The sequence below is a fragment of the Rhinatrema bivittatum genome, chromosome 3 (assembly GCF_901001135.1).
Source record: "Rhinatrema bivittatum chromosome 3, aRhiBiv1.1, whole genome shotgun sequence".
Lineage (NCBI taxonomy): Eukaryota > Metazoa > Chordata > Amphibia > Gymnophiona > Rhinatrematidae > Rhinatrema > Rhinatrema bivittatum.
In genome coordinates this window covers 169,957,716-169,976,765 of record NC_042617.1, presented here as the reverse complement: position 1 = coordinate 169,976,765, position 19,050 = coordinate 169,957,716, and the positions used below count along the sequence as shown (strand labels likewise).

General features: G+C 39.6%; 1 protein-coding gene across 5 annotated transcripts in view; it reads left to right on the top strand.

The window, feature by feature from the left end:
- Positions 1–19,050, top strand: part of STRN (striatin) — a 533,408-nt gene that overhangs the window by 361,422 nt on the left and 152,936 nt on the right. For 3 of the 5 annotated variants that reach the window (XM_029593931.1, XM_029593928.1, XM_029593927.1), the window contains one exon: positions 16,423–16,533. The exons of the other annotated variants lie outside the window; for them this stretch is intronic. In XM_029593931.1, the coding sequence (XP_029449791.1) occupies positions 16,423–16,533 (111 nt within the window). The remainder of the gene's footprint in view (positions 1–16,422; positions 16,534–19,050) is intronic. 5 annotated transcript variants of the gene reach the window in all.

Genomic DNA, 19,050 nt, shown 5'->3' with positions numbered 1-19,050 from the left:
AAGGGAAGGATATGCCAAACTTATGACTCTTAGAAGACTAAAACCACTACTAACGCTAACCGACTTCCGATCAGTATTATAAGCTTTAATTTTTGCTAGCACTGTCTACTGTAATGCCCTTCTGGGCCTACCGTACACCACGATAAGACCACTACAGGTATTACAAAACGCAGCTGCAAGAATTCTAACTGGTAAAAGTAATAAGAGACCATATCACTGATACCCTAATTGAACTACACTGGCTACCCATTGAGCAAAGAATACAATACAAGACTCTACATACCATACATAAATTAATACATGACGAAAAGGCAGAATGGCTGAACACGGCCCTTCGAGTACATGTCCCTAACAGAAACCTGAGATCAGCAAACCACTGCTAACTATTCCTTCAGTAAAAACAGCTAGACTAACTCAAGTAAGGGATAGGGCCCTATCCCTAGCTGGACCTATAATATGGAACACCATGCCTTTAGAAATCAGATTGCAAAGAGACATCAAAACTTTCAGACAGTCTAAAAACATGGCTATTTAAGCAGGCATACCACAAAGAGAATGGAGAATAGAATCCAGGGAAATATAGGATGCGGCCAGTAGAACTCCCACACACACCATCTTACTCAAATTGTGTGTATTTTATTTTTATTTTTTATTTTTATTTCAACAACAAAGGACTAGATTTAAGTATTAGTTTATCTTATAGCTGATAATAGATAGAATTGGACATGATTTATCTCACCCACCAAATAATATTTAATATAAAACTGTTACAGTATTTTGATGGCACCTGTTTAGTTGATATAATAGACATTTAAGCAACATGATGTTATGTGCCTTATTGTAAACCGATGTGACGGCATCTTTTGATCAAATGTAAACCGGTATGATGTCCCCACTAATACCGGTATATAAAAGTTTCTAAATAAATAAAATAAATAAATCTAGCTTAACAACGGTATAGAAAAGATTTTAAATAAATAAAATAAAAAATATATTCTGCTGACTTTACACACAGAGCAAACTCCATCTGTTTGAGTTTGCTCCAGATGTGGCTGATATCAGCAGAGGAACTTTGCATACCAGAAAAGGGATAATGAGGCTCATGTATGTTACGATGACATCAGTAATGTGTGCTGGGAGAGTAGGGCCTAAAAGGCCATGTTAAAATAGGTTTATTCTGGGTTTCATGGATGTGTAGCGGTTCTTAGCAGTGTTTTGTTTTTTTTAAACAGAGGATATAATTTAATGTATTTACATGTGCTAAATACATTTCTGATATAATCTGTCCTAAGTCTCATGCAAGGATGAATTTACCACTTGTCAGGCATTCTACCATGAGAATAGCCCCGATGGTTGTCGTCCCATATAGAAAATGGAGTCAACAGCATTTATTTCATGCTTTTCTAGCTAAGGAATTCCAAACATGTTACAGAACTTTAAGATTACAATTAGTATTTTTGAATATTAGTACAATTAAAGGTGAATTTTAAATACTCTGCGCAACAAAACTGGGAGATATGCGCACAAGTTGAGCAGATGCGTGCCGAGCAGATTTTAAAAACTGTTCGCATACACGTATACTTGCTGCTTCGTGCACAAGTGAATAGTTCCAAAAAAGGGGCATGGGTGTGGTCTGGGCGTTCTTGGATTTCACTTTGAAATTTGCATGTAAATACTTGTGCACACAGGTGGCGTGGTGTGGATGGTGTATAAGTCGTAAATTACAAAAAAAAAAAGAGGGGTTTTAAGGTTGGGGCTAATGGGGGAAGAAGGGCTATTATACTAGGGATTGGAAGACTTATCCCTTAACTAGAAGAACTGAGAAACTAACTAGGAAAACGATCAATGACGGCGTGCATGTCTTTTAAAATTCCCCCACTTACGGGTTAGAAGCTAGATTTGTGCGCACAACGCGTGTCCACTTACAATTGCGCATGATCAGGCTATTTTATATCATGCGTGCATATGTTATAAAATCACATCCCTGGGCGCAGACTGACAAACACCCGTATACGTGCGCCCATTTGTTTAAAAGTTACCATCTTTGTATTTATGATTATTAATACTTATGATTATGTATGTATCATTTTTATCCAATAAAATCTGTCAATTGGTGGAATACAAACTGCTATAAACAAATTTAAGAGTACAATGGCTGCAAGGGATTGACATTCACAATCACATTATATATAATAGTTAAAGGTTGATTATCGTTAGTATAGAATCAATAGAATGGATATTTATTCACAGTGGCAGGGAATATGGCCATCCAGAAATGAGGTTTAGCCTGGGGATGGGGGTAATTCCACAAATTAGGGCTGAAAACTTTGGCAGGTAGGGCCAGAGAACCAAATGGGTACATAATAAAGTGCAGTAGTAGTTGGCGGCAGGGCCTGAAATTCCCGCACGGTTGCAATTGTGGTCTGAATGTTTGAAAAGTCATGTTTTTTAGCAGCTTCCTGAAAGTTAGGAGGTCAGAGGATTATCTGAGCATTAATGGCAGAGAGTTCCAGAGGGTTAGGACTGCTCCTTGGAAGATCCTCTTTCTGGTGTTTCCTAAGTGTAGCTCGTTGGGGGGCTGGAATGGCTAGTTAGGCTTGAGATTGAGGGCAGGCGGGCGTATAAAGGATGAGTTGGGAGCTTTGCTTTGGCGAGCCTTGTGAACAAGTCAAAATTTAAATTTGTCATGGTATAATGTTGGGAGCCAGCTGAGGGCCTTTAGAGTTTGATGATTTTGTAATACTTGCGTTTGATGATAATCGAGCTGCAGCACTATAGATGAGTTGTAATCAGTTCAGTTTAGAGGCTATACCAGTGGTGGCCAACTCTGGTCCTTAAGAGCCACAAACAGGCCTGTTTTTCAGGATATCCATAATGAATATGCATGAAATTGTTTTGTATATGATGAAGCAGTGTATTCAAATCTCTCTCATGCATATTCATTCATTATGGATATTCTGAAAAGCAAGCTTGTTCGTGGCTTTCCACAACCAGTGTTGACCACCTTTGGGCTATACCAATATAGATTGAGTTGTGGTAGTCCAGGCAGGAGATCATGCAGGCCTAGGTGACTGCTGCAAAGGCAGAAATATAAAACAAAAAAAAAAGAGGCTGGGAGTATCACAGTTGGTGCAGCTGAAAGAATGCTATTTTAATCACAGTTGTTGGGGTTTGGGCTTCAGTAGTTAGTTTGGAGTCTAGTAGAAAACCTAGGCTTTGGAATTAGCTATAAAGAGAGGCTATACCTCCTAAAGAGCGCTGGTACAGACCCTGAAAAATTCTGGGATAGGTATTCAAACCCTGTTCAGGTACGTAACTTAGCCAGATAACACTTATGAGTATTATCCAGCTAAGTCTAGATGTGCTATAGGAGTATCTGGTGGATATCTCACATTTGATTAACAGAATTTTATCTTGAAACCTCATGATTCGAATTCTTTAGTGTAAGGTAGCAGTTAAAAACACTTTTAAGAGGTACAAAATTAATGTTAGCAGCATAAGTAAAAACAGTTTAATATGATAGTTATTTTTTTTCTTTCTTTGGTTTTGGTTTAGTTTGTTAGTTTGTTTCACAGCACAAGTTAGTGTAGTAAAAGATAATCAGAACTTATAAGCGTGACCTCTAAGCCCACCTTTGCATTTAGAATTACACAATTGCCAATCTAAATAGCCCAGCTGAAAGTAAGACGGTGCTCTCACCCTCCAAAGTACTGCACAGGTTCAGGGCCACTCCTGTATCAGGATGCTGTCTTGACACCACAAGGTAATCCAGCGAATCCCCTTAATGGCGGATGATAGAACCCAAAAAAGTGTCAGACGTCTCCATGAGATCTGACTTCAAGAAAGGGTAAATTTACTAACTTGCCAAAGTCTTTCAAGAGATGTTGGCAAGAACAATTAGTTCTTGATTATGTAGCAGATGGTACTGAGTATCTGAAACTCAGTTTTAGCTTGCTGATTTAGTGCAATAATCAAAATTCTGTTAACAAAGCTCTCTTGGCAGAACTTTGGGGAATCCGTGGAAAAAGCCCTTTTGGATAATATTCATCCGATAATTTACGTCTGGGTAACTGAGACCCTTTTCTCCAAGTCAAACCTCATTGAATATTCAGTTCTATAGGCTCTAACATTGATCTGGATTGTATGTTGCCAACTCCTATAGAGACAGGATTGGTGGGATTCAAATGATGTTATCTGAGTCTCGACACATAGGAATATTCCCTTGTGGTTAATGAAATTCTGAGAATTTGTTAGCAAAATAGTTGCTAGAACAATACCCATTTCATAGCTGGATATAAAGTTTTTACCAAGAACATATTTCACAGTTCTGGTCCAAGGTTCTGGTCCAAGGTTCTCCTCTCATTTGAAGGTGATGACAGCTCTCTGATATGAAGAAAGTCTTTTTTTATCTCTGTGTGAAAAACTCATATAAAGTTGCCAAAATCATCACATAGCTACAAACTCCATGTTTGTATTACTTTAGGCCTGCATTTTTTACTCTGCATGATTAGCAGCTGGTGTTTATCTTACACTGCTTAATAGCAGGTCTAGACTTAGCCATTTAACTTATCCAGCCAAGTCTCAGTATCGCTGCCCCGATCTGCCCGCCCCAAAGTTAGCTGGCTAGCCAGCAGTCACTGAAAGTAACTGGATACTCAACAGTTGCTAGATAGCCGGATAAGTTCTACTAATCCGGCTATCTATCATTTGAATATTGGACACACTACTATTATGACTTCTGGACATTGCTGGGTTTTTTGTCTTTTTTTTTTTTTTCTCTCGCTTGTATTGTATTATAACATTTGCTGTGGTCTCGGACAAATTTGTGACTAGAGAACTTACTGTAATGACCACAAAAGCAAAAAAAGAAAATAATGAAGAATTTAAAAGTGGTAGTGGAGGCCTCAGCATTGGTGATCACCATCCCAGAAAAACTTAAGGAGATTTCACTAGAAGTATCCAGATCGGTGACAAAATTTGTAATAGAAATTTTAGAAGAATCTCTAAACCGCCATCATTTCTGGAGGAGGTAAATATGAAGATAGATATTCAGCCTTCCAATTAGAGAGATGCTGAAAACCACACATCGCAGCAAGAATATAGGACAGTGGAGATGCAGGTGCAAAAATCTCTCAGCTGATACAAAGTAAAATTTTACTAGAAAATAAAGTGGAAGATTTTAGAGAATAGATCAAGAAGCAACATATGAATAGTAAGAATTCCAGAGTCTGTTAAAGATGTCTTTCTTGTAGGTATTATGTGAAAAATGGCTACCTGATCAGTTGAACCTTCTTATGGAGCAGTCTACAATCCTAATCAAGTGTGTTCATAGACTTGGATTAGTATAAGAGGGAGCTCTGAAGCCCAAGGCAAGTGATCAATATTCTTAACTTTGCGGACAAAGTGGCGACAACAGCTGCTTTTTGAAAAAGAAATAGACTGAGTCACATGTATTGATCCTGTGAGGACGTGCTCTTCACAGGGTCTAAAATACAGAAATCCTAAAATACAGAAATCCGGCTAAATTTTCTTACCTTTGCGAGCAGTATATATCTGGATCTGATAGAGCACATGAATATAGATAAGTATATGAATAAATCACCAACAGGTATGCTGATCTGAAGAGAGGAAAAAAATGAAACCAGGAGAGCCTAAGATGGCTGCGGAGGCTGGTGATTCCCAACCTAAGTTGCTTGATGCAGCAGTGGTCAACACGCTGATGCAGGTGGTCAAAATTGTGATAACGGGCAAGTTGGACATTATCTTAGAACAAATTGCTGAATTAAAAAATTCACTTTGGGAATTTGGCCCCAGAGTGGAACTTTAGAAGGTCTTGTCTCCTTGGTGGAGGATTATGTGCTGGCTAACACAACTGGAAAGCCTCAAGAAAACGGTGGAGGAGCAGGAGGAGAAAATCTGCAAGTTAGAAAATAGATCCCATCGTAACAACCTCCATTTTGTGGGTGTTCCGGCGGCTGGAGACAGTAAATTGAGAGATTTATTATCCGCCTGGCTGCCAGAGGTTTTAAATCTTCCGAACCTCAAAATGGGACTGGTTATGGAGCATGCACAAAGGCTGGGGAGCAGGAAAGATGGCGCCTACCAACCAAGAGTAGTCATTGCTCGTATCTTGAATTATGAACACAAGCAAATCATATGGAGAGCATCACGCACGATGAACCTTTTAATATACAATGGATCGCTGGTCAGGATCTTTCAAGATTTTTCCAATAAAGTAGCGCTGAAAAGAAAGGAGTTCGGTGCCAATGTGCTCCCAACTTATGGCAAAACAAATTAAATTTGCGTTGCAGTTCCTGGAGAAGCTGCGTGTAGCACAGCAGATTGGTGCAAACTGAAGTGAAATGTTTTGTAGAACGAGCACCAGCTGCTTGAAATCTTCATACAAATATTTTTTTCTGCGACTCTGCGTTTAACTCACTCCTGTTGACAGTGGTTTGGTTTTTTTTTTTTGTGCAGTTGAGTGAATGGGCATCTTTTGTGACTGATCCAGACATCTACCGTAACCTGCAGATGTAGGAGGCTCAATGAAGTGTGCAGCAGCTTTCTTAGAAATTGGCGACCTTACATGTCGTCAGCTCTTTTTTTTTTTTTCAACTGTCCCTGAGGAGACTGCTGACATTAAGAACTCTAACTTGTATGTGAAATGTTGGGTTCTACATGTTAATGCTAATAGGTTTACTTATAAGAGGTTTATGGGCTTATTTTTTATGAAACTGGCCCACAGTCTTTTACTTAAATAGTCCTTAACTGTATGGGTATGGAGGATGGCACCCACACACACTGTAATGGCTCGAGCTGCTCTTGTGAAGAGTGAACGTGTTGGTTGTAGGGTTCTGTGGGAGATGGGGGTGGGAGGGAATACATATATTGAGAGAGATGATCATCTCATGAGGTGGCACTATTTTTTTTTTGTTCTACAACTGGCTAAGCTTAGGTGTCTGGTGATGCTGTCTTATTAATTTATAGGGATATAGGAGACAACAATCCTCACTGGAAGTGCTTCTTTTTGAGGGTTAATGGTTAAGTTTTTACAGTATATGAGCTGGAATGAAGCTGGCTTGGGGTCCCCAATAAAAAGGGAAAATATGTTCTCCCATATTAACAGATCTAAAGGGGAAATTATTTTTCTTTGAGACATATGTCTGATATTGAACAAGGTAAACTTAAAAGGAGGGGATTTACCCAGGTAAATTTTTTCTTCTGGATCTACAAGGAATAAGGGTGTGGCCATCTTAATTCATAAGCAAGTCTCATTCATTCAGGAGAATACCTGGAGAGATGATGAGGGGAGAATTATGGTGAAGGGCTTACCTTTTGGTAAAGAGGTCATTTTAATCTCTGATTATGCACCCAATCAGTATGATCACATTTTCTATATGAAGATTATTATGGGTTATTCAGATTTAGATGGTGGCGCTGTGGTGTTGGGAGAGGATCTCAATTGTGTTGTAGACCCCAATTAGGATAGAAGCTCCTTCACAAAAATATAAAAAATGGGGAAGAACAAAGAAATTCACTTCCTATGCGATCATTTGTCTCTGATATCTGGAGAGCTCTATATCCAGGTGAGCATGATTTCACACATCATTCTAAGACCCACTCGACCAAATCTAGGATAGACTTTTTATTCTTATTTCTGATTCTTTATTTAATGCCACTGAAACTGCTGATTATAGAGAATTTAATTATCAGACCACTACCCAGCTTTCTGTCAGAGTATTTTGGGTGGGCCTCCAGGGCTGTTTAAGTGGCGAATTCCGGAATTGTTGAGCTTGGACTCAGATTTTCCCAAATTTCTGGAAGAGAAAGTGGCAGGTGTATGCCACCACGAATGCCATTCATAGTGATAACCCCATGCTATTCTGGGAAACAGCTAAGACTGTGCTTCGTGGGGACATTATTAGTTTTGTAGCTTTTAAAAGGAAATAAATAAATATGACAGCTAGGGAAACAATTGACCTTTTGTAAGGAACAGTGGCAAAAAGGGAACTCTGTTTTTTGGAAGGATGAGTTCGCTACCACCCAACGATTATTAAATGACATTTATCAAATTGCTAAAGATGCCTTATTCATATTTAAACATAAATTGTTTCTACATGGCAATAAACCAGGCCACCTGCTGGAAAATTTGACTAAGACCCAAAATGTTGGCCGGTATATAAAAATTGTTAAATAAATAAATAAATTTATCAGGAGTATTAAAAGGCAGGATGGTAGCCTTGCTACTTCTACTTTGCAAATAGGGAGAAATTTTTAAAGATGATTATACCTCACTGTACAGTTTAGAAAATTCTGATAGGGAGAAACAAGCAGTTTTTTCAAGATTTACAGTTACCCCCAACTAACAATTGTACAATTAGAAGATTTAAAGAGGCCTTTCTTAGATCTAGAAGTTGCTCAGGTTATTAAGGAATTGCATTTACACAAATCACCAGGCCCGGATGGGCTCTATTCCTTATTCTATAAGGCGTTGCAACAGCATGTAACTTCCCCTCTCGCTGCCTTATTTAATTCAATGGCAGCTAAAGAACAGATACCAAATACTGTGTCCGAAGCGGCAATTATAGTGCTTCCTAAACCTGGGAGGGACCCCACTGATCTGGGTTCTTATAGTCCAATATCGTTACTAATTTGGATGTCAAAATATATGCCAAGGTAATTGCCAATAGACTTAAGGATATGCATCCTCTGTTGATATCATCTGAACAAGCTGGGTTGGTAGGTAGAAAGCGTGCAAATATACGATGCCTGTTAGTGTTAGAAACGTGTCATGCGCGTACCTTACATGAACCCGTGCTAGTTAGTTTCGACGCAGAAAAAGCCTTTGATAGAGTGGAGTGGGAATATCTTTTTACAGTCGTGGAAAAATGTGGCTTTAGAGGCTTTATTCTGCAGGCAATCAGACTTTTGTACAAAACCCCACAGGCATATATTTGTGTAAATGGTTCTACATCCCCGAGTTTTTATCTAAAAAGGAGAACAAGACAAGGTTGTTCTTTGTCCCCCTTAGTTTTCATTTTATCTTTAGAACCATTAGTTTGTAAACTTAACGAGAATGATGATATCACAGGGGTAGGGATAGGTAGTATAGATTTGAAAATGATGCTTTTTGCAGAAATGTTGCTAATATCAAATGCTAAAACTGCTACCCAAGGTGCTAAATTACATTTAAACCTTTGGCAGTTTTTCTAGATTATGGTTAAATTGTAATAAATCTGAAGCTTTGGATATCATAGGAAATTTAAAGAATAACTGGTCAATTTTTTCTTTAAGTTGGACATCTGATATGATTAAATATTTAGGGGTTAAGATTAATTGTATCCCCAAACTATGGTACAAGCTTAATTTTAAATTTTAAACCTTTGCTTCAAGATATTTGAGTAGCTGGGCTCCTTTCCCTTTATCCTTAGTGGGACGTTTAACACTAGTTAAAATAATTCCTCAAATTTTGTATAAATTACAAATGGTTCCCTTTATGATCCCAAGTAAGGATTTGAAGTTATTACAGAGAGAATTCACAAAATGTTTTTGGAGAGGGTGCAAGGTGCAGTTGAAATTCCTAATGGTGATTGCTCCTAAGGAGGAAGGGAGGTTGGTGTTTGCTGGTCTACGTTCTTATAATTATGCTTGTTTAATGTTGGTGTTAAGGAAATGGTTGGACCCCTTGAAAAGTGGGTCAGTTGCAGCTTTGGAAAACTTTTCCATAGAGCCTTTGACCCTACCTTATCTCCTTCATGCTACTATGGAGGAACTGCTCAGCACTGTCTAACAATCCTTGCTATGCACTGCAATGAGGACGATTTGGAGGAAAATTAGGTCTCACTTGGACCTAAGGTGGCAGGTGTCCCTTTGTTTGCCCCTGGTCAGTAATCCCTGGTTTCTTCCTAGGAACATGGGTCGTATGTTTCATATCATGCATTCTCAAGGATTGGTGAATATCATGCCCTTTATCAACTTGTAATTGGGGAAACTTCCATTCCCTTGATTATTGTGTGGAACATTTGAATTTTAATAAACAGAGTTATTTGTCTTACTTGCAGCTTCAAAATTATGGGAGGAATATATTCTCATATGGTATAGAAAATCTTAATGGAGCTTTTCAATGCTTATTATATCTGTTGGCAAAAAACAATATTACTATCTCCAGATTGTATAAATTTATACATGAGATGAGCATGTTTGATATTTATACTAAACTTGCAAAAATATGGTCCAGCAACCTGCAAATCACACTAACGGTGGAGGATATGTCAGAATGGGATCTATTAAACAGAAAGGCCATGCGTTGTATAATGTTATGGGAATATCACGTCATGGTAGTACATCAGGCAATATTCTGGCCAAGCAATCCTTTGCAGCAAAAGTAACATCTTCAAGTTGCTGTCTAAAATGTGTAAGCTTCTCTGCATCCCTTATTCGTTGTTTGTGGGATTATGATGCTAAATAGACATTTTGGAACGCTATTAAAACTCTTTGAATCAATTCAGATTTCTATAGTAGGGGTGGTCTGCAGTCTTTTGGGATACATAGATCCCTTAACTCTGGATATATCTCACCAAATATTGCTAGTTAAGGCTTGCTTGGTTGCAATACACCTTATTCACAGAAACTGGGTACAGAATACAAGCCCATCATTCAAGTATGGAAAAATTCATTTCTGGAGGTTTATTTATTAGAAATGACCTCTATTAGAGAAGAATCTAAGAAGCAGCAGGATAAAGTACATCCACTTTAAAAAAAAAAGTCTTCCCTCTGTAGATTAAAAGGATAGCAAGTTGTCCTTGGTGTGGCCCCTTCGGAAATATTTGTTCTGTGTTTAAGCACCAGTTACCTCTGGGTGTCTTACTTTGTCCTACTTTGAGTTTAACAGACTGTTTTCAGCCACTTGCGTTTTAGAACGAATTTTGGTACCTGTCAAACACTTAAGTATTGTATCAGGAAGCAGAGGGTGGGAGGGGTTATGTGAGCTTGCTTTAAATGTTTAAATATCTGAACATTTGTTGTGTGTATCATTCAAGTCAACTTTAATAAGCATATTTCAAACAAAAAAATGAAATGACTTTCATGGCAATCGTTTGTTGCTCTTTTTGGATATCTCGGAAATGTTATAGCGGATAAACATGAAATTATGCCATATTGTATAGCATTATGTAAGGATTCATTTCTGACATTTAAATCAGACAAAATAAGGTCCATGTTCATGTAGAGAGATCACAATATCTACACCTTTTTTGAGGTGGATAATAGCATAAAATATACAATAGTTTTATGCAATATGTTTTGTGGTTTTAACAATCACTCGTAGCAAAAATTATGAAGACCAGTGTCTAGTTCAAAGTTAACTTGCACATCTCAAACACACTGCCAATTAGCTACTCTTATTAAAGTAGTGATTTAGCCAATTTATCTTATGCTGATCAGGAGTGCATGAAGATGTCTCAGGGATGGTCCCAGCTCTCTCACTCTCCACTACAAGTGAGTCATTCCTTTGGAGAACCAGGTAAAGGTCCTCTCTTTAGCACGGATGACAGTCAGCTGCACTTCCAGTGGGCAAATAACAGGTTAATACCACAGACTCAGAGCAGTGGACCTGGTGTTTACAGAAGGTTCTGTAAGTTGCACAGGCAGGAGCGAAGATGGGCTTGGTTTGCAAAGGCTTGTTGCAAGTATGAGAGTGGCAATTATGATTAGGCAGGTACTCAAAAGTTAATTGAATTAGGGTTAGGCTGAGCAGAGCTTGAATTTCTTTAAATCTATAATATTTCACATGTTAAGTACAAAGTATTTTTCTTCATATACATAGGATCCAAAAGCCAAGATTCAAAGTTTTATGTAAATTCTGAATTGCGTGTACCTGGTTAACTTTGTTTTATAAGATGCATCCTCAAAATTTAATTCCTGAGCTTTTGGAGTTTGGCTAAATCTAGAACAGTCAAACAGAAATGTGGGCTGTTTTTCTATTAAGGACTTGGACAATTTTCATTTTCAATGTGTTAGGTGTGTTTTTTTCTGGGTTTCAAAATGGTTTCATCTCTCCTAGCAGGGCAGCGGCACTCATCCACATGATGTTGAAGGAGCTGACACCTTCACAGCTGCATTATATGATTGATCTTGGCATGCTTACACATGCACAGAGCCCAGTGGACACTGAGGTTGCAGTGGCGCCAGGTCACACAGAACCTCCAGGCCTGCATCTGAATCACTCCATCTCTCTGGGATTCTTTGTTCTGGTGGCGGGTTCTCTCGAATTTGGAATGGGAAATATCCTTCCAAACTTCCCCTACCCAAATTGTCCTAACCACGGACGCATCCACCCTGGGGTGGGGAGCTCATGTAGAGGGACTCCTCACGCAAGGCCTATGGTCCACCCAGAAAGCACTGTATCAAATCAACTTCCTGGAGCTTCGGGTGATCAGGTACGTTCTGTGGATTTTCAGAGATTGTCCAATGAAATTATCCTGATGCAAACAGACAACCAAGTAGAGATGTATGTCAACAAGCAGGGAGGCACAGGATCGTACCTCCTGTGGCAGGAAGCGGTCCAGATCTGGTTCTGGGCCCTGTCCCACTGGATGGTTCTCAGGGCCATGTACCTGGCCGGAATGGAGAACATGATAGTGGACAGACTGTCGGACCTTCAGACCCCACAAGTGGTCGTTGGACCAAGGGGTGGCGAATTGAAACTTCTGCCTTTGGGAAAACCCAGACATGGACTTGTTCACATCCCTCTGCAACAGAACGGTGACTGCGTCCTGCTCCCTGTGCAGGTCAGACAGTGAGCCAGTTTCGAACACCTTTGGGGCAAGGATCTATTGTAGGTGTATCCTCTGATTCCTCTTGTGATGAAGACTCTCCTGAAGCTTCAAAAGGACCGAGGGACTTATGAGCCTCATAGCCCCCCACTGGCCAAGACAGATCTGGTTTCCATTCCTTTGGGAGTTATCCCTCTGGAGATCGATCAATCTGGGGACTTCCCCAGATCTCATCATGCAAGATCAGGGCAGGCTGTGGCATTCCAACCTCCAGACCCTGTTGCTCACAGCCTAGATATTGAGAGGCTGATTCTGCAGCCGCTTGATCTTTCAGAAGATGTCTTGGGTCCTAGTGGCTTCTAGAAAGCCTTCCACTAGATGGTCCTACAGATTGAAATGGAGAAGGTTTTCCATGTGGTGTGAGCTGAAGGCCCTAGATCCATTCTCCTGCCCCACACAAAAACTGATTGATTACCTTTACTTATCGGAGGCAGGCTTGAAAACCAACTCTTAGAGTTTTTCTGATGCAGTTGGCTCATACCTTCAAGATATAGATGCTATGCCCATCTCTGTCCAACCTATAGTTGTACACCTCATGCTGGGCCTGCTTCAGTTGAAGCCTCCCGCTTCTTGGGACCTCAGCTTGGGTCTTGGGACCTCAGCTTGGGGCTAGCTCAGCTGATGAAAGACCTCAGCTTGGGGCTGATGAAAGACCTCAGCTTGGGGCTAGCTCAGCTGATGAAAGCTCCCTTTGAGCCGCTGCACTCCTGTGACCTGAGGTACCTGGCCTTGGAAGATCATATTTTTGGTGGCAGTCACTTCAGCGTGCAGGGTCAGCGAGCTTCAAGCATTAGTGGCTTATCCACCTTATACCAAGTTTTATCATGACAGGGTGGTCTTGCGTACACACCCTACATTCCTGCCTAAGGTGGTGACAGATTTCTATCTTAATCAGTCAATCGTCCTGCCAACATTCTTTCCCAGGCCCCATTTTGCACCAAGGCGAACGAACACTGCACATATTTGGATTGCAAGAGAGCCTTAGCCTTCTCTCTGGAGCGGACAGAAGCCCTTAGCCCATCCAACGTTTCATTTTATTTGACAGGAATATATTGGGAGTTGCCATTGCCAAACGGACACTATGCAGTTGGCTAGCAGACTGCATCTCCTTCTGTTATGCCTAGGCAGGACTGCATCTTGGGGGTCATGTCAAGGCTTATTCTTTCAGAGCCATGGCAATGTCTGTGGCGCACTTGCGAGCCGTTCCCATGGAGGAGATCTGCAAGGTTGGACATGGAGTTCTCTCCATGTATTTGCATCGTGACAGTAGGTTCGGCCAGTCTGCCCTTCGGAATCTCTTTGAGGTATAGAACCTAACGCTCCCTACCTAGGGCCCATTGTTTGTGTTCTTGCTATCTCCCCCTCTGTTACCAACAACACTGTGGTGATTGTGCTCGTTGGCACCTGATTGGTGCTTGTTGGTCCCCTTTTGTGTTGGGGAGCAGCCTGTAGCTAGGGATTCACCCACATGTGAGGTTTACCATCCTGCCTTGTCTTAGGAGAATGCAGAGTTGTTTACCTGTAATAGGTGTTCTCCAAGGACAGCAGGATGGTAGTCCTCTCGAAACCCACCCGCCACCCCGCAGAGTTGGATTTCTTCTATTTTATTTTTTATTTTATTCATAATTCTGTTACGAGATTGAAGAGGGACCCCGCTAGGGCACGTTCAGTGTGCCAGTCAAAGTTCCAGAAACTTTGAAATAAGCTTCCTGTGCTGGGCTCCATCCGAAGTCGCCCATGTGTGAGGACTAACCTCCTGCTGTTCTAGGAGAACTGTTACTGGTAAGCAACTCTGCTTTACTCCATTGTTGTGTGCCCATGCAGTTTTGGGGAAATCATGGATTACCTGTACATTTTCTGGATGCTTTGGTACGTTTTGCAGGTTGGCTGTAGAAATCTGTGATGTATTTCCCGTGCTTACCAGCATCCGCCGGTACAGCTGCCACGCGATCAGAGAAGGAACATGAAGGGGTTAGACATTGCTCTACTCACCTTTAGTCCCACTCCCTGACCTCTAATTTCACTCTTTTATGAAAGAGGAAGACTTTCATCCCGTGAATCACTCAAGGGTTACCATGTTAATGCAGATTTCAGCATGGTCTAATACACAGGTCCTTGACCATGCATATTCATACACATTTTCATGCGTATTTTACTTTAGCGTGGATTTTCTGCATGCATCTCATTTGCATAAGTGTCCTTTATTACATACCGTTGAGGTGCTTGCTTTTGCCATGTGTACTAAAAAAAAAAATATGTGCAAACTAGTTCTGAGTTCATCGCGGGTCTTATTACATTAACCTCTAAGACTGTCAGATCTTCAGGTAAAGTACTTATACCTGTTGAATTTGATGCACAACGCCCTGTTTTAAGGTACTACGTAAATGACAAAGGCTATAAAGCAGTATAGAAGCTGAATATTGAATGGTCCATGTAGAGGAAAAGTTGGATTGCCAACTGAGGCCAGTGCTATATGCTAAAGAAGCAAGATAGCTGTTCAGTGATGTAGGAAAAGACATTTTACAATATTTGAGTAATAGGATGGGGTGCCACCAGCTTGGGAGTTCACATTTCAGCATCATTGTTTGTGGTAGTGGAGGGGAAGAAGAGGCTGAAGAATTGTGGGGAGACTAACATTTCCAATTTAAAATCCTAAAATGTACAACATCTCTGGTGAGCATACTTATACTATTGACAGAATAATTCTGTTCATTTATATTCAAAATAGAAATTGTCCCAGTTTTTTTTGTGCCTGCTAGATCACAGTAATTTGATAGATTATGTTGTATTTCACAAGTACATTCTGTATATGAAGATAAAAGGAGTTGGATATTAGGCTGCTGTCTGTAATACTTTGGAAGACAAATAATCAAATTAAAATTGATTGTTTGCAGTACTTATTAGGGTAGCATACTGTCATGATATACACTTTTGTCATGGCTGATGACAATGCATGTTCTTGTGTCTCCTTTTAGTTATTCTGTTCACTCTCTTTAGCAGAAATGAGGAACTTTGATCTAGGATTTCTCTGGGAAATTGTGTTGGGTTTTTAAGTTTAATACTTCTGTGTATTATAAGTTTTACATGGAGAAATTTTGCAATGGAGCCATAATTTGTAAACTGGGTAAGTTCTGGTTTTGTATTCTGATCTTCATCATTTGTTTGTATCCTCTTATGGTTAAGAATCCTCATCACATGGTTTATAGATATATATGTGCATAAATATATATATAGAGAGAGAAATATATATCTATACCTATATTTGTTTATACAGCTATAAATATATTTTTTTAATTTTGTATCTGAGAAAGTTGTTTCATGTTAGGTGAGTAGCTTCTCGTGGAGTTTTCAGCAAGTAACTACTCAGCCAGACAGCAAAAGCTGTTTGAAAATGTTCAGGTTATCACTTGTTCCCAGAGCCATTCACAGGGATATGCGGTTGCAAATTGTATTTATTATTATTATTATTTTTTTTTTTTTGGTAAAGAGGGTCAAGTGAGGTTGAGAGAATAGTTATTGCCTTCGGTGACATGTAAACCAAAAGTTGCAATTGAAAAGGAATATATTTCATTTGTTTCACTCCCTTTAGAAAAGGAAGACCAATGCCCCATACCCGAAGCCTGGAATGTGGACCAGGGAGTAATAACCAAACTCAAGGAACAATACAAAAAGGAGCGCAAGGGGAAAAAGGGGGTGAAGAGTAAGTGGAAAACATTGCATCTTAAAATCATCATCCCCTGTTTTTTTCACCTTTTCCCCTCCCCCACAGAAAGCTGTCTTTCTTTTCAATGTTTTCCTAAATCACTTACTCTTACTTTGCTGCTCCTTCTCTGACCTCTTTACTTTTTGTTCTCCTTTTTCAGGGGTTGAAATTAATAGTGATCTAATAACCTGCCTGAACAGCAGGCTTTTGACTGGCATATTGTATTTTGTCAGGCACTCAATTATTACACGTCTTTGAATCAAGATATTAACCCCATTTAATAGCGTACAATATTAGAAGCTTTAAAATGAAAACAAATTTGGGTCGTCATTGTTAGGAAATTTTAAGCATCTTTGCTTTAAAGACAGTGATGGCAGGTTTCTGAAGATAATCCAAATGGCAATTAAAATTTATAGCTAAAGAGAAGTTGATTTCTGAGAATGCCTGTGTAGTCCTGCCCACCATTATGAATGAGTAAACCAGGGCATACTTTGCTGATTTCTTATCAGAACGCCCTATAGTCCTCGGTTTAATAGTATGTAGATATATAAATAAAATACTAGAATGTAAAAGAGGAAATTAAGAATGAAAGCAGTAGGCCAGGATGGAGATATTCAGGGATCAGCTGGTTCTGCTTTAACTTAATTATATTTGTTCCATAAAATGTTTTCCACTTTTTAAATAAGTTGTCATGTTTTCTGGTAGGCTGAAAGATTTTCTTAACTTTGCTGTCAGAAGGAAAATGAAATTAATTTCTACCCCTGTATTTTTTGTTCACACCCTGTAGTCTTTATCATTATACAGTATACAGGGCTCGAAATCCACATAGCTCTTGTTAACCTGTTTCTAAGTCTTCAGATGTAGTCATAAGTTGTTTTCACCTAGCTTTATTTTGCTTGGTGGATTAATGTAGCCCATTAAGTTGTAAGTCATTTTACTAGCAGCCAAACAATGATATATTGTGCTTCTGAAATATAATTTCTAGCCCTGTGTTGTCATGACTTCCTTTGTTTCATGGTTTGAAGTTCACAGGTCCATGATGTAAAATCTGTTTCAAAATCAAATACTAAAAACAAGTATTAGAAATCTGTTCAGAAAATATGAGGATTGAAAATATTGAAAACATGTGCTTTAAATCTAGATATTCAGTTCTCTGAACTGACATAGGTATAACTTGAACTTCTGAAATACATGTAAAAAGGGAAAACTTTTCCACCCCTCTCCCCTGAAAAAAAAAAAAGAGTTCAGGAAGAATACCCACCAGCAGGTTCTTCTGTGGCAGTATCATAATCCATGTCTTTAAAAAAAAATTAGTTTGATAAAATATGCTTTTTTTGGCTTCAGTCTATGTACATAAATAGCAAAAAAGTGTGTAGGGAAGTATAACCACTATCTCTTGCTAGCTGTAGTTTTTATTGAGTTCTCCTTTTTACTTCATGTTTTTGTCTCTTATACTTCATATGTTTTTGATGGGCTAGATTAGTTCATATAATATTTATAGATTCAAGGAAAGACTATTGAGCAAGAAATTACAAGAATTTGAATAGAGTTCTGTCTATAAAAATATTTTAAAGATTTTCCTTATGCATCCAATTCTTTCAGATCAATTTAGGCCTCTCTTTCCTGTGAAATTGAGTTGTAAAAGTAATTTATGCACAGGAGTAATGGAGAAATTACTTACCTAATAATTTCGTTTTCCTTAGTGTAGACAGATGGACTCAGGACCAGTGGGTATTGTGCTCTCCTGATAGCAGATGGGAGACTGAGTCAGATTTCAAAGCTGATGTCAGCCTACATATACCAGTGCAGCATGCTTAGCTCTTCAGTATTCTCTTCAAAAAGCCAGTGTGGATATATGTTGCTTAATACTTGATTTCACTTGAGTATACTTGATTAACCTTGAACTGGTTCAACTGAATATATATATAAGAACTTTTTGGCACTGGAGACCGCTGGTGTACTGAAACAATAAACACTGACACCTAGGTAACTACAGGTGTCTTAAAATAGAGGTAGGCCGTGGCTTACCCGTACAGTCTCGAGATTTGATATCAGAGGTTCTCTATTTCTGGAGCAGCTGTGGGGCGGGGTGCTGAGTACATCTGTCTACACTAAGGAAAACGAAATTATCAGGTACGAATTTCTCCATTTCCTGGCGTGTAGCCAGATGGACTCAGGACCAATGGGATGTACAAAAAAGCTACTCCTCTACTGGGTGGGAGGCTGCCTCTGGCCCACTTAGTGCTGCCCTTGTGAAGGCTGTATCCTCCCTGGCCTGGACATCCAGGCGGTAGAACCTGGAGAAGGTGTGTAGGGAGGACCATGTCACCGCCCGACAGATCTCAACTGCCGAAAGCAGCCTGGTTTCAGCCCAGAAGACTGCCTGGGCCCTTGTAGAATGCGCCTTGACATATAGAGGTAGTGGTTTTCCTGCCTCTATGTAGGCTGCCTTAATTACTTCTTTGATCCAGTGGGCTATGGTCACCCGCGATGCCGCTTCCCCTTGTTTCTTCC